Source organism: Oryzias latipes, chromosome 3, assembly GCF_053564925.1.
Source record: "Oryzias latipes strain Hd-rR chromosome 3, Olatipes_Hd-rR_3.1".
NCBI lineage: Eukaryota > Metazoa > Chordata > Actinopteri > Beloniformes > Adrianichthyidae > Oryzias > Oryzias latipes.
The window spans coordinates 12,039,337-12,054,449 of record NC_136239.1 but is presented as its reverse complement, the minus strand read 5'-3'; the positions used below and the strand labels follow the sequence as shown (position 1 = coordinate 12,054,449).

Sequence of the window (15,113 nt, the reverse complement as noted above, 5' to 3'; positions counted from 1 at the left end):
TTCACGTTGCGTTTGAGATTTTTTAGCTTCTGAAAACCTTATTTTTTTGCATTAAAATGCTACTACAAGAAATTTAGTTTAAAAAGTAAGTAAAACATGTAAAACTGTTGATTTGTAGAAGTTGTTTCCGATTTGTAAAAACAATACCGTTTGTTCCCCCGATTGAACACTGAGAAATGAACCCAGGCTCAGATTATCTTTCAGAGGAAAAACATTTTTTAGATTGTTTTCATATAAATCCTGATTCTTTGTCTATTTATTTTGAATACAGGAGCATTTTCTGTTTTAAAGTTTCCCTAATCTCCCTTTTACAAGTTTCCTCTTCAGCTTTATTTGGTTAAATCTTCATTCTCTGTCAAATGTTTGCGGTTGGTTTAAACTCAGACTTTGTAATAAAGATAAAGACGTCAAGCTGGAAGCTCCCAACCGGTCGCTTACTTTAGCTGCGACCAAATTTTAAGGAGAGACGGATAAATTCAGCAAAATGTCGTAAAGCTCCAAATGTGTTAATAATTGTGAATTCACCGCGTCTCATGCACTCCTGTACGGGTGCATGTGACTAAGGCTTTAACAAGAACTTCCTTTGCACGGCCCACGTTGGACGACTCACCTGATCTCTGATGAGGTCCATCTCACAGTACTGGCACATCACACTGGCAAAGGGACACTGCTGCTCGTGCATCTGAAGGTGCAACCAAAACAACAGTATGAAAGAGGCTAATCTTCACCAACAGGAAGTACAGCTCTCGGCTAATGAGGCACCATTACCTCTCTTTCCTCGTAAACAAAGACGGCCACACAGTCTGGACACGACATGGGTCTCCTTGGACACTCGACAGTGGCGTGCTCCTCCAGGTAGCTCTTTCTCACGGGCTGCTGGCATTGTGAGCATGGCACAGTAGCAAACTGACACTGCGCCAAATGCTTCTGGAAAGGAAGCAAAAGACCGCAGCCATGAAGCCAATCGTGTGCCTGTGTGAAGCGGCGGCTTAAACTGCATTACACCTTATTTAGAATAATTAGAACTCAGGGGCTTCAGTTTGATGCCTCAGAGATTAAAAACAAAATTCTATTTAAAGCTTTTCTTTCTACTCATAGAAGTTACCACAGTAAAACTAATTAAACTGATGGATATGCTTTACAGTTTTAATCATTTTAAATTCCCGCGCTGATCCTCTTTTGATCTATTGTAAAAGTGTCTTTTAATTATGATTTTGTCTTTTTTAGCCAAAATTAAAAGAAAACAAATTGTCATTTTTTTTAAGGACATTCAGATTCTGCAGAGCGTCAGGAGTTGATTAGAAATCTGCTGGTGTGGAGCAACCCGAACCCCCACATACACTCCCCTGTTGCTGAGAGCTCTCTGTTCACAGAGAGTTTCTGGTCTGTTCTGGTCTGGTCTGCTCCTGATTCACAAGCATTTCGATAAAGAAATACTCAGGAACACCCCCCCCCCCCCCAACGCTAGGGGCTGCAAGGGTCCCGATGGGAACGCTCCTGGTCCGGGGGTCTCCCCCTCTCTCCTGGTCTGGCTGGGGAGGATCTGGTTCCCCTTATGATCACATGGTTCACTTTGGCAGCGTGCATGTAGCTCCACCCCCACGTAAAAAGAATATGTATATATACTTAAAACACAAAATGTAACAAATAAATAAAAAATAATAAAAAACAGAAAAGGGTTTATACGATTTTACACCCTGGCTACCCGAAGATTCATAACCCTTTTTGGAATAATAAAACCAGTCCGACACAAAAGGCCTTCAGCGCTCATCTGTTTGCTCAGTTGTTGAAAAAAAAAAAAGAGAGAAGAAGAAAGAAAAACCATTTTAAGCTTCATTTTCTTTCTACATGTCCTCCATCATCAGAAAAATGCCACAAGATGGGGTTGAAAACACCAAAAACGGGATTTTCATTGGAGCAGGTCCTAAAGTTAACTAAAGTAAGCTTCTGCAAATTTGACCCATCAGCCTCTTCACCGTTTGTACGGCCCAAAAAAAGAGTGTAAGATGTAAGAGGTCAGTCTGAGCAGGCTGTCACCTTGGATGACCTTTTATTCAGAAGGAATACATGAAAAAGCAACATAGGGACTATTTAGAGAAGTACGTTTGCGGGAGAACTGTGAGAACAATGTGGCGAGGACAGACGGCGTGCCGGTGCACGGGGACGTCTTGCTAAATTCACACACGTTGTGTGCACACACGCAAAAGCTAGCACTTCAATCACGACCTTTGTGTGCCTGATTATGCGTCAACAGCGTCACAAAACACTTCAACAATCAGAGGGAAGCGAGTGCGTTGACTGTGGACTGTAGCACGTCAAACACATTTCATTAACAGCATTTAGGAGTGCAGGTTGTTGGCGTTTAAGAACAAAGCAGCCTGTTGTCCCTGCAGGCTCTGTGCTTTTGAAGGGTGAGTGTGTGTCGACCAGAATCCTCACCTCTAAATGTCGGAGCTCCATTTTCTCACCACAGTCGGAATTTGGACAGCGAACAGTGAGCGAAAGAATCTCCCTTTTGGCAAAATTATCAGGAAACAGTTGGTCTTCCGACAGCATTTCGTTGTCCACTGGGCATCGCTGTCCTGTATCACTGATTCACCAAAAAGAAAAAGCACATTTCTGCAGTCTGAGCTGTGAGATCAGATCAGTTTTACAGAACTCATAATGCTGAGCTGGAAAATCTTACATCATGTAAACAAAGGGATGTAACAAGAATCTAGTTTTGCCATCTGCTCCCAAAAATTGGGGTAAAAAACATTTTTGCCGTCTGAGATTGCTGATTCGCGACCTTTATAAAACAGTAGAGCGTAGTAAAAATACACTTCAGAAAATGCAATAGATTGTTCTGAAATGTAGAATAACGTTTTTTTTCACTGAATTAACTAAACAAACTGAACGTGCTGCTTTCGTAGTGTTGGTGAAGGTTCTCATTTTCAAAGTAAAGCTACGTTCAAGCCACCGTTTTCCATTTACACATCACCACGCATAAATGTGCGTTTCGAGCTATCAAAACGCCAACTTACTTGTATAACTACTTTAACAGTTTCTACGACCGCTTTTGGGCTCCTCGTACAAAATGTGCGTTAGTTGAACGCGCATTGCAAGTGAGAGCAAACTGAACTTTGACCCAACAGGGACTCAGATTTGGTAGTGACGTATGGATGGCGGTTCTTTTTCATTCCCGGAAAGGGACAACCATGAATTAAAAGGAGGGTCTAAGGGCAGGGATGCCCCGTTTAGCTTAGTCTGTTTAGTTTAGTTTAGCAAGTAACTATTGAAGTTTATGACTGATTACATGTTCCTATCATTACCAGTATGAAGACCATTGAGACGACCATTGTAATATTGGGCTATAGAAGTAATATTGAATTGAATTGTTTGTAGATTGAAGACGGAGGAGAAATTAATAATTGTGCTAGGCTGGACTTCTGACACCAAGTCTTTCAGAAATCAGAATAGAACTGAGAAAGAAAAAGCCTGGAGCAAGAATCAAAATATTTTTTGACATTTCACACCGATCCTTTTCCAGCTGTAGGTGATGCTAAACTCACATTTAAAAACACACGTTTAGTACATTTAAGGGCGCGTGTCACATGCCCAGTGTGAACATAGAATGAAGTATTTCTGAGAGAGAAAAAAAAGTTCATTTTACTGACATAAGTTCTGTAAAGGTCATTACCATATTAGCAAGTAGTAGTATTTTCAAAAACACACCATGAATTTCCTATAGACAAAGACATTAGGGAACTCAGTGTTTCCTACCGAATGGACTTCTCAATGCAGCTTTTGCAGAAACGATGACCACAGCGCGTCTGAATGGCATTCCTCAAAGCCATGAGGCAGATGGGGCACTCGTACTTGCTTTCCAGCGGAGGGTCAAACTCCACATCATAGCCCTGAAGGGGGGCGGCGGCCTGAAGACTAGAGCTGCCCATGGAGGCGGTTGGGTTGTCTGACGGGCTGGGAAGGGACTCCCGTTCCTTCTCCAGCATTGCTGAGGCGCATTCCGACAGCCCTCCACCACTAGCTCCTTCAATGCCATCGTACTCCAAACTCCCCTTGTTACTGTCAAAGCAAGCCATCTGGAGAGAGTGACAAGCAGTTGCATCAGCTGTTAGGAACATCCTAACGAAATATACTTTTAGTGAATAAATGACATGGCACCACACCCTATGCGGAGGACACCTAAACTGTTTAAGCAGCCACCGCCATCAAAAGATGATCGGAGTGGGTCTTTAAACACAAAACATCTGTTCAGAATTCTCCACATCATAATGTTGCTGCAGGGCCTAAGTGGTGCATTTTATTTCATATGGGAAGGTGCAAGCTATTCAAGCTCCAGTTACCAAACAGTTAAGGAAATATGCAGAACAAACAGCATCTATACTGACGAGTGTGTCTAAAGTAAAAAAAAAACAGAAGAAAAAAAGTGTATGCCATGTTGGTTCAATCATTTTTGAAACATTTTTTAATAAATCAGATGGTGGCAGACATTATTTCCCCAAAACACCTACTGAGTCCAAAGAGCAGTGATACTTTTTAAATAATGAGTTACATGAAAACATGAACTTCCTGTTTGCTTTTATTTGTTAAGGTGTAACTAAATTAAAGCACGTAGGGTTGCTGACTGTTGGGATTTCTAGTAATTGTGATCTCAAATTTGGGAATTTCTAAGACTTTTATTTTGAAGGTGATGTGCTGATAGCACAGGTGTTTACTGAAATAAATTTAAAGAAGCGCGTGAATACTTACTCCTCCTCCGTTTGTTTGTAACCGCGATCATCTTGGCCGAAAGACTGTCAAAAAATAGCCAACCTAGCCATGCAGCTAGCACTGTGCTAACATTTAGGTCAAATATTTCTGAAGGTTTTGCCTAAAAGTTTGTTTAACTTTTAAAACAGGGCCAATAGTGTTTTTTTTTCTTTACGCAAACAGCAAACAAATGTCTAAAGACGTTTATGAGCAGCTTTAGAAAAGCTGTTCAAACAAAGCTACTTAGCTAGCAATGTTGTCACTTGACAGCACTGCCCCCATCATGCGGAACTGCAGTCTGAAACCCAACTGTACTAACACAAAGTTTTTAAAATTGTGCTTACTGACCATAACAGCAAACCGCACGCGGGCAGCTCCACGAGAAGTCAAAAGCAACACACCAAATGTGCCTGCAAAACATTGATTACAGACTGGATTCACCCACCTTTGCCTTTAATATCGCTCGAAATATTTCGCTTCCAATTTCCTTTTCTTTTTCTGTCTTTTTTTTTTTTTTTAAACGTCATCCAAAATGTCCGGTGGGGATTTTCGCTCGTCAGGAACTTGAGCGCCTCCTGGTGGATGGAGACCAAGTTTAACAACAGAGCAGAATAAAACGACAGGGGGGGAAAAATGGCGGACTTCAGGAAAACCAGTCCAGTGTTTTTGCCCTGTCGTGTTAGCAACGCGCGAAAAGCGTCACTTCAAGGGAAGCTTTTCCTATTCTTTTGTATCCTGATAGTGGACTCCGGAGGAGCTACGACCCACTGGGTGGTCACGGAGGATGGGAAAATTCAACAGCAAGTATGACAGCTACAGTCGACATGCTAGGCGGCTAGCGCAGGGAGGGAGCTAGCCGTAAACATTTGCCTTAAGATTATTATGTGTAGTTTTCAGTAATGCTAGTCTAGAAACAATTAAGTTAACCGGTTAACTGTGAGGGGGTGGAGCTTTAGCATAAACTAAATGCGTATGTGTTTGTAGCCTAGCTTGTTTTTTTTCTTTAAAATAAAAATGAAAAGGAATTTGTTTGATAAAAAAATTGACAATTCGTATTTCGTGACAAAACGAAACCGCTGCCCTGCTAGCCGGCCCTTCGTAGCCCCCTACAACACTTTAGTTAGCTTCCCATGCTGTGCTTACGTCACGAGTTTGACAGCACCTGACACGACCCTGGTTTGAGACTCTTCAGTTGCATTCGTCTGCTCTTTGTTTTTAGGTTGACTCTCCTTTGAATCTAAAGCATCCTCATGATGTTGTCATCTTCATGAGGCAAGAAACTCGCGTAAACTACCTCAAGAAGCTGGAGGTGAGTAGATTTCTTCCACTTGTAGTTTAGGCCAAGTATTTTCAACCTTTTTTAAAGCCAGGGACACTTTTTCCCTTGACACAAATCTAGGGTGTAACGATTCATTTTAACTATTCAATTCGTACCATAATTTGTGGTTGACGGCGGTACGATTCATAGTCGATGTTGGTTCATGAACGCTCTGATGCGCTGGCCTAAAATGGATCCAGGACATCTTTAGCCAAAACTTCAACAAGTGTGACTCAGAGAGAAATATCTGGTACTGAAGAGTGCAGGTGAAGTTTTCCAGATTTCTTCTGCTTTTTTGCAAGATAATCAAGGTCAAATTAAATATGTGTACAAACAAACAAGTAAACAAGAATGAATGTCAAATCCATTCTCATTTTAGTTTCCTAAAGTTCAGCCCACTGTTGTTTTTCCACATCCATAGAATCCAAAGGGAACAATATTAGAACATTTTACCACACTGTTTGGTCACATGACTTTGCTAAATTTAGCTGTGATGCAACTTGGTTGTTTTTACGTTAAGGTCAAAAAAACCTACCAGGATCGATCTGGTTGGATTGTAGGAATACAAATAGATTTGTCGATGAATTGTTACACCCCTACAAAAATCACGAGGCACCTGCAATGTAAAAGAAAAGAAAAAGAAATCCTGTAATCTGTAATAATGATGTACCAGTCTCTCCAGTATCTTCAGTTATCAATGAGTTATATTGCTAGAGACGCTACACTAGCCTCTTACCATTGTCCCAGATTCGTAAAGAGCGACGCCATGTGGACGTGTCAGTAAACGATGAGATACGGCTTAGCAGGGGATAGATAGTAAAATGACCATCAAATGTTTCTTTTTGGTCCAATTTAAAAAAAAAAAAAAACCTCTGATCATCACAAAAAAAAGACCCAGGTCATGGTATTAATATTTGGTTTTACAAAGTGAAACAGATAAACGACATTTCAATATTTTCTATAAATAAGTACGCTATTATATAGGAGCTGCAATGCAAACCTAAAAAAAGGTCGTGATTTTATTGAAATCTACATTACACAAACTGTTGGACTTCTCGGCCCGTGTTTATAAACGGGTAGGGTGTGGATTTGACATCGCCACAGACCGCTTGCACCCCTTTCGATAGATCCGATGTAGGTTCCATAACCATTCGGGGTCCTTTGACTAGTGCTGACGTCACATTATGTGATTGGCTGTCCGTTGGTCCGATGACGGGTCAGATAGTGATTGGTCTGGACAAATTACGACACTACCATAGAAGAAGATATTATGCAGTCCGTTGAAAACAAACAGAGCTCCGACACAGAGCGAGATTATCTTCCAAACGTGCTTTTATTATTTTGATTATTAGTAAGTGCATTGCAGCTGAACGGACTGGAGTCCGAACCCTTCTCCGGACCGCACTCTATAACAAAGCACCTTCCCTGCCTGTGAACATGAAGCCACGAGACTCCAGCTGCTCTGCTCAGACACACGGTTTGCTTGTGTGGAGCAGCAGGTTCATTCTAACAGCCACAGATCTGTTTACAAAGTGGGTTGTGGCAAAGTCTCTCTATAAACTCTACAAAGAATAATGTCAGACACAACTTATGAGGGAAAAGAACTTTGGGTTACAAAAGGAAACGTGAAATGAAAATATGTAGAGCCCGAGCACGACCTAGTTTGTCCAAGTGGGGTTACCGTAGTGTGACGTTACCCTCAGTCGAAAGGACCCCGAACGGTTATTGCAGGCCGAATGGTTCTGGCACCTACACCGGCCCCCTCCCATGGCGACCACGTTGAAGCGGATTGGGAACGGTGCCGTCCCTGTACATTCTTTCCTATCAAAGTGTCCTGCACCAGAATCAAATAAACACAAAGAAATCTAAATGGTCTTTAGACCAATTGGGTGAAATGGAGTAATTTTCTACGGCACAGTAGCTGTAGTACTGCGGCAGACTGGTTGAAACACGCTGGTTTAAGGTATCCTTCCTCTCTGTAGATCTTTTTAAGACCGTTATTACACACAGACACACGCATGTTCATTAGTGTGTCCTTACTGAAAGGAAGGGCTAATTATTACTATTCACTGTTCTTCACAGCCAGTGATCATCATCGATTCCTTTCTCTTACTTCTTTACATGAATTTGTTTATTTTGTAATGGTTGAGCAGAAGCAGCTCGTAGCTCAGAAGATTCACATTGAGGAGAATGAGGACAGAGACACGGGTCTGGAACAGCGGCACTATAAAGAAGATCCAGACTGTGTCATGGCTAAGGTGCCCCTGGGTGACCTGGATCTGTACGATGGCACATTTATTCCATTGGAAACCAAAGACATCAAGTAAGTGTTTAGAATTCCACACACACAGAATCTGATCATGTAAATGTCTCAGTAATGACTTCATTAAAATCCTTCTTTTCTCCTTAAAGTCCAGAGGATTATCTGGATTCTCAGTCGGCGCTGCCTCCAGATCTGGAAAAGCCAGACTGTGCAAAACTGTTTGAACTACCGTATAGCATCCATGCATTCCAGCATCTCAGGGTGAGTTTGCATGCTTTTTTCATTGTATTTTAATTTTTGTTGTTGGTTAAATAGTGCACTGTGTTCTGGCTCCTGATTGGCTGCTGAGCCTGTCAATCAAACTCTTCCGTTCATTGTCTCTTGTACAGAGATGCTGTACGTGCAGTTTGACAGTTACATAAACCTTCAATCCTCCTTCTATAACACTTGACTTATTTTCCTATGAAGGTTTTGAACTTTGAGAGTTAAAACGAGAGAGCAAAGTGTGAAAATGTTAATGTCTGTCTGAGAAAAGTGTAGAAAGTGTGTAGTGAGGAGTTTTCCTACCTTAATACATCTTAAAACATTTGTGGGTTGGTAAGGTATTTATGGATTAAGAAGGAATACTGGAATTGGCTGAATGGGGGCCGGTTTAGCTCGTGCTGGTTTCCGGCGCCTTCCGTCCGTGAAACCAGGGTTCGATTCCGGGCTGCTCGCTATTCCCTTCTCTGCTGCTGTGCCGGTCCCAAGCCCGGTTGGATTGAGAGGGTTGGGTCAGGAAGGGCATCCGGCGTAAAACATTGCCAAGTCAACCATGCGACTCATCCTCGAGGGAGGGTTTTTTCGCTGTGGCAACCCCTGATGGGAGAAGCCGAAAGTGAAAGAAGAAGACTGGAATTGGCTGAATATTCCAAAAAGTCGGTCAGTGACAGTGGATGTGCTTATGCAACAAGCTGTGATGACTTTGAGCCTTCTTTGCATTTATCTAAGGTTGTCTAAGCTGGTATTTGGATCTAACCGGTACGGCTGGATAGCTCCTATATTGCATTTTTGTTGCACCGCTAATGTTGGGATGGGGCTGTAAGCTAGTGGGAGAGAGTGGGAAGTGGGGGCGGGCTTACTCCGCACCCACAGTCCTTTGCAACTCGTAGGCGAATTTCTTCAACTACTGCTGCTCTGCAGAAACTTTGTCCTAGGAAGCGACAAAGGTTATTTGATTTTAGCTAAAAGCGGCATAATCCTAATGAAAAGACGCTTTTACAATAGATAAGAAGATAATCAGAGTAAAGTTTTACTTTGATCTATTTTAATAACTTCCTGAGTGATTTGTCTAAACATACTCAGGCTAAATGTAGACTTCCTTTTTATGCATAGAAGTCTTTATTTTCATCCTTTTTTGGGAAATGTTTATGTTTAGTATCACTGTATGTGTACATGCACATACATGCATGTACACGTGTACAACATCATTTAACAACAGTTCTAACGTTGGTTCTGTGTGTTGTAGGGGGTCCAGGAAAGGTCAAACCTGACCTCTCCCATCCTCTCTAAAGAAGATCCCATTTTTAGCTCATTGCCTCAGAATCTGGGCCAAAGTGTTGATGAGGTGGCCCATCGCATCCATCAAGCTCTACTTAAGGTAATGATTGCCCCTCAGCTTTGCTCCTCTTCTACCTGGACAGATCCACAGGGGTTTATTGCCCCTCTATCAAGGTAATTGGGAAGATTATGGAAGTGAAAAAGATCGCAAATCTTGGACATCGTACATACTCCTTTTTTCTGGAACATATGAGAGTTTTCGGATACTTGATTCATCCCTGCTGGACGTGCATTACTTTTGTACCCAATTTGTTTAATTGGTTTTAGATGCTATTCGGGCTCTTCAATTGTCTAAAATTGAACCTGCTTAGTCGCCGTCTTTACAAAGCGCTGACTACTTTCCAACTAAACTGCGTGATTTAGGCAGCATCAATGTAAACAGGCTGCACGGTGGTGCAGTGGTTAGCGCTCACAGCAAGACGGCCCCCGGTTCAAGTCCCAGCTGGGGGACCTGAAACTGAAGACCAACGGAGGACCTGCATGTGTGGAGTTTGCATGTTCTCCCCGTGCATGCATGCGTTTTCTACGGGCACCATCCAAAAACATGCTTCACAGGTTCATTGGTCACTCTAAACTGTCTCTAGGTGTGAATGTGCATGGAGGTGTGATTTGTGGACAGACTGGCATCCTGTCCGGGATGTCCCCTGTCCCCCCACGAGTGGCCAGCAGCCCCGTGACTCAAAAAGGGACAAAACGGGTTTAGGAGATGAATGAATGAATTACTATAAAAAGTCTAAGTTTCCGTAGAGCTAACCTCTCTCTGAGGTCGTGTTCCAAATATAATTCTATAAAGCTCCTTAATTTTTTTGCCCCCCCCCCCCCCCCCCCCCCCCCCCCCCCCCCCCCCCTAGAATTCTTCATCCTGGGTGCTGTACAACATGGCGTCGTTTTACTGGCGAATGAAGAACGAGCCTCAGCGGGCAGCGGACTGTGTCGTCCGTGCTCTGCATTTCTCCCCGAGGTACTGTCCGAGGAACGGTCGGCTCACAGGTGGGGCTTGGTGTCTGTTTTTGTAATTGTGCTTCTTTGATGTTTTCCCAGGCAGCACAAGGATATCGCTCTGATCAACATGGCCAACATCCTGCACCGGGCTCATTTCTCAGCAGATGCTGCTATTCTCGCCCACGCCGCCCTTGACCTCACCTCAGATCTCTTCACCAGCCACTACACCCTGGGCAACATTTACGCTGTGAGTAGAAGTCAGCCAGCCACTGCAGCAGCAATGGCCCTTTTAAAGCACAGAATCAGCAAAGCTGTTGAAAAACAGGAACTGCTTTGTCCTGCTAGTGCTGTCCTTTAGTTATTTTTTGTTTCTAATCTGCACGAAAAGCCAGAAAATGGAACTTTGTCATGCACAGTCTTAACTCCTCCCTCTTTTTCATGCTTTTCAACTCCAGATGCTCGGGGAATACAACCACTCCGTTCTGTGTTACGAGCAGGCGCTGCAGGCCCAGCCGGGCTTTGAGCAGGCCTTGAGGAGGAAACACGCCGTGCTGTGTCAGCAAAAACTGGAGCAGCGCTTGGAAGCCCAGCATAGGTATGGAGGGAGTGAGGTGCAAGCTTTGGGTCATTTCTGGTTTCATCCTGAATCTTTACAAGACAAGAAGATCATTTCAGAAAAACAGAAATGAGTTTATTCGATAATGAGACACAAATCTGTTGACTTTGCAGAAAGGAGGGAATGTTATCTGCTATGCTGCGCCTCTGGTGTAACGTTGTTCTTGCCGTCTGGCATTCAGTGAAACTTTTCAGCACTTCCAGTCCTCCACCTCTCCAACTGTAGGGATATAATGTCCACTTTACCTCCACACAGTGCAGCTTCTAGTCGACCTCTGATACACACAACAAAGAAAGGCATTGACAACATTCCTGCAGAGGATGAGACTCGGAGTTCTTGGAAAAGTCTGAGGTTTCTGAGGCAAAAAGGAAAATCTGATTTTTTTTTTTCCATTACAAATTTGATATTCGATTGTAATCCATTTGATTTTCACCCTGCTTTTACTCTCTTTAACCAAAATTACAAATGATGGAATATTTTTAACAAAAAATATTTTAGTTTGACATTTCCTTGGGATATTGGGTCAACACAATGTTTTGTGAGCTTCTCATAAAGAGAAACACTAGAACATTTACTAGAGCATTTTCTGCAGCAACAACCTTAAAACGGATTTTGCTGCGTTTGGTTTGATGCTCAAAGTTTGAGGCCACAAACACAGTGAACAAAATCTCATTTTTGACTCGCCACACAACTTGGCCGGTAGATAAAACAAACATATCTACCAACCAAAATATGCCATTATTTTACAAAGAAAAACTATAGATGTTATTTTGAAAAATGATGTTACGTGAAATGCAGACAGGAAGTTACAACTTAATGAAAACGGGAGATAAAAACTAGAACTTTTTTTTCTAAAGAACTCCTTTATTGGTTTCCAATCTTTGCTCTTTCCCGTTTTCACACAGTCAATTTTTTTAATTTTTATTTTCAACCACAAATGAGTTGTTTCTGTTTTCTTGTTGAAAAATGAGAAGAGGGGTTTCAGTCAGTCACCTGCAGTCTGAACCAAGAGAATGACTTTTTTACAACACTTTTGTAAAGAAAATTCAATTGCATAAAAATAACTCATAATGATATGAACACGTCTGTAAATGTCATCCAACTGTAAAGTCTAATGAGAAAAACAAGGACAGATTTACTGAAGAGGAGCAGATTGACAGAAAAATGACTTTTTTCCTAATTCTGCCTCCAGTTGATACATTTTTACATGAAATCACACCAAAAACAACCTAAAAAGAAGATGACAATTTGGATTCTTGCCACGCTCTGACAGCTTTTTTCAGTTCTGTGATGTTACAAAGGGTCTACTAATAAAGATTTATACAAAGTGCCTGTTATTATATTTATAAAATACAGTTTAAATGTTCTATAAATGAATTTAGTTGGTTTTATCCGCCACGTCTTAAAGTCTGCTCCGTGAAAATATAGTCTGTGTTTAAAGCGGTCCGTCTTGACATGTAGACGACACACAGAACAGCTCCTTAGCATAGCATTTAGCATCGTAGCATAAATGTCTCCAAATCAACACTTTTTAGGAAACTTTCTGTTGCTGCTGTAAGTCCAACAGGTTTACCCTCCAGTTCTTTTGGATCCTGTTCAAAATCCTCACATGTTCTGCTGCTTCATCAGCTTAAACTGAAGCTAGAGGCAGAAGTTACAGGGGGGGGGCTTTTGGTTTGTGTGTTTGTTTTTTTGAAGAGAAGCTCCTCTTTGCTCGATGCTGTTTTCACATCTGCACTTAGCGAGCGACCTGGCGGATTGACTTTACTCCGAACAACGGAAGCACAAGAAAGCAGAGAGCTGGGAAAATAAAATCTTTTTTTCCCCAAAAAATAAATCGTCTAAAACAAACAAATTCTAATTAACCCTTGTTCTATCTTAGAAGACCCCACCCTTACATTGACGTGTTCTCCCTACCATGACAAAGGTGGATAAAGGTGGAAAGATTTCATGTAATCCATGGACACCAGTGAAGATCACAAATCATTGAAGAAAAAAGGTTCAGAGCACTGTCTAGTGGGTCTAGATGACCCAACTTCCAATGGTAAAGTGCCTAGGAAAGCACAAGGGCTAATCGATGAATCGCCCAGCTACCCCTGAGGTGCAGCTGTACTGCTGACAGCCTTCTCAGTTATTTGGCTTCACATTGTGTTTGTCCATCAGGGAATCTGATGTCAAGTAAAAAAGGAGATCGTTTTCCACTCACATTCACTGGGGCAAAGCGGTGTTCATTCAGCCACCAAATGTGCTAAGTCTCCCACTTAACAAGATGAGAGAGGATTGTAATTTTCTTTATAGGTATACGTCAACTATGAGAGACAAAATAAGAAAAAACAATCCCAAAAATGACGATGCCTGATTTTGAATGAATTTATTTGTGAATTATGGTGTCCTGTGATCAACTGCTTTTAACCCAGCTGTCATTAACAGGAACATCCGTCCTTCTTCATGTCCTTTTGCCCTTGTCCTCCCTTTTTTTTGTCTGTTCAGCCATTCGTAAAGGATGGTTGAGAGGTGCTTCATACTGGTGCACATATTACTGCACGTCTGTCAGCAGAACTCCAAGCTCATCCATTCTGTCAGCTAGAAATCTACCATTGATCTTCAAGATCAGAGAAATTGATTTTAAGTTTTTTTTTTTTACATCCTTATTCCATCTGCCAATACTGCAACGTCTCCTTTTAGGCTCCTTAAGGCTGTCGTTTAATAGAACATATGGACTTTACATTGTTTCAAATCACCTGTGTTTACACAGACACGGCCTTTACCTTGGTGTGTCTTGATTCATTTGCATCTTCAGTAAACAACCTGGATTTTACTAAAACTCTACAGTACCTTTTTCTTTTTTTTTTAAATGTAATATTTCCTTTTCTATCTTCATCTTCGGGTTTCTGTTGTTGCAGGTCCCTGCAGAGGACTCTGAATGAGCTGAAGGAGTACCAAAAACAACACGACCACTACCTCCGCCAGCAGGAGTCTCTGGACAAACACAAGTTGCTGCAGGAGGAGCAGATCCTACGCAACATTATCCATGAGACGCAAATGGCCAAAGAAGCCCAGCTTGGTGAGATTCTGTACACAGTAGACAGACCGAACCTGATCAAACAAAACTCGACTCAGATTGAAAAAAAAGCTGTCTGTTGTGACGTGAAAACTGAAATGGGCGGGGCGAAGTCTCCCCGCTCCATTCTGACGTTTTCACAGACAAATAAATCCATGTACGTCTTTGATTTGGAAACTGGATCTAAACTGCACGGCTGGGTAGCTTCTATCTTTCTCGCCCTTTTTTGTTTCTATGTTTCCTTCGGGGGTGTTGAGGGGCTGTAGGCTAGCGTGAGAGATTGGAAACAGAGGGAAGTGGGGGAGGGGGTTGCTCTGCGTCAAGAGTCCCACCCACAACTCGGAGGCAAATTACTAATTACTGCTGCTCTGCAGAAACTGTCCAAGAAAATGATGATGAGGCAGCATGACAGGGTGAAAGAAAGTTCCTCTAATGTGACAAAGATGCTTTGTTGACATATCTGCACTGCGGCCACGCTTTCTCACGTGGAAGTAAACTAACGCTGATCGCCACGATGTCGGCCTTATTTCAGAGCGTTGGACACTTCACTCTGATCGATCAG

The 15,113-nt window shown here is 42.2% G+C and overlaps 2 protein-coding genes across 5 annotated transcripts in view; one reads left to right on the top strand and one right to left on the bottom strand.

The window, feature by feature from the left end:
* traf6 (TNF receptor-associated factor 6) overlaps positions 1 to 5,331 on the bottom strand; it is an 18,364-nt gene extending 13,033 nt beyond the window's left edge. Inside the window, exons 1-5 of one of the 4 annotated variants that reach the window (XM_020711923.3) lie at positions 5,198 to 5,331; positions 3,763 to 4,082; positions 2,440 to 2,590; positions 769 to 927; positions 611 to 682 (exon numbers count right to left, since the gene is read on the bottom strand). In XM_020711923.3, the coding sequence (XP_020567582.1) occupies positions 611 to 682; positions 769 to 927; positions 2,440 to 2,590; positions 3,763 to 4,082 (702 nt within the window). In that variant the 5' untranslated portion in view covers positions 5,198 to 5,331. Of the gene's footprint in view, positions 1 to 610; positions 683 to 768; positions 928 to 2,439; positions 2,591 to 3,762; positions 4,083 to 5,100 lie in introns of all 4 variants that reach the window. The other 3 variants (XM_078945024.1, XM_004066849.5, XM_078945023.1) reach the window with 3 other exon arrangements.
* Positions 5,313 to 15,113, top strand: part of ttc17 (tetratricopeptide repeat domain 17) — a 25,865-nt gene continuing 16,064 nt past the window's right edge. Inside the window, exons 1-9 of the mRNA XM_004066933.4 lie at positions 5,313 to 5,556; positions 5,972 to 6,061; positions 8,224 to 8,393; positions 8,483 to 8,594; positions 9,841 to 9,972; positions 10,784 to 10,893; positions 10,974 to 11,121; positions 11,330 to 11,469; positions 14,394 to 14,554. Coding sequence (XP_004066981.1) covers positions 5,386 to 5,556; positions 5,972 to 6,061; positions 8,224 to 8,393; positions 8,483 to 8,594; positions 9,841 to 9,972; positions 10,784 to 10,893; positions 10,974 to 11,121; positions 11,330 to 11,469; positions 14,394 to 14,554 — 1,234 coding nt within the window. The 5' untranslated portion in view covers positions 5,313 to 5,385. The remainder of the gene's footprint in view (positions 5,557 to 5,971; positions 6,062 to 8,223; positions 8,394 to 8,482; positions 8,595 to 9,840; positions 9,973 to 10,783; positions 10,894 to 10,973; positions 11,122 to 11,329; positions 11,470 to 14,393; positions 14,555 to 15,113) is intronic.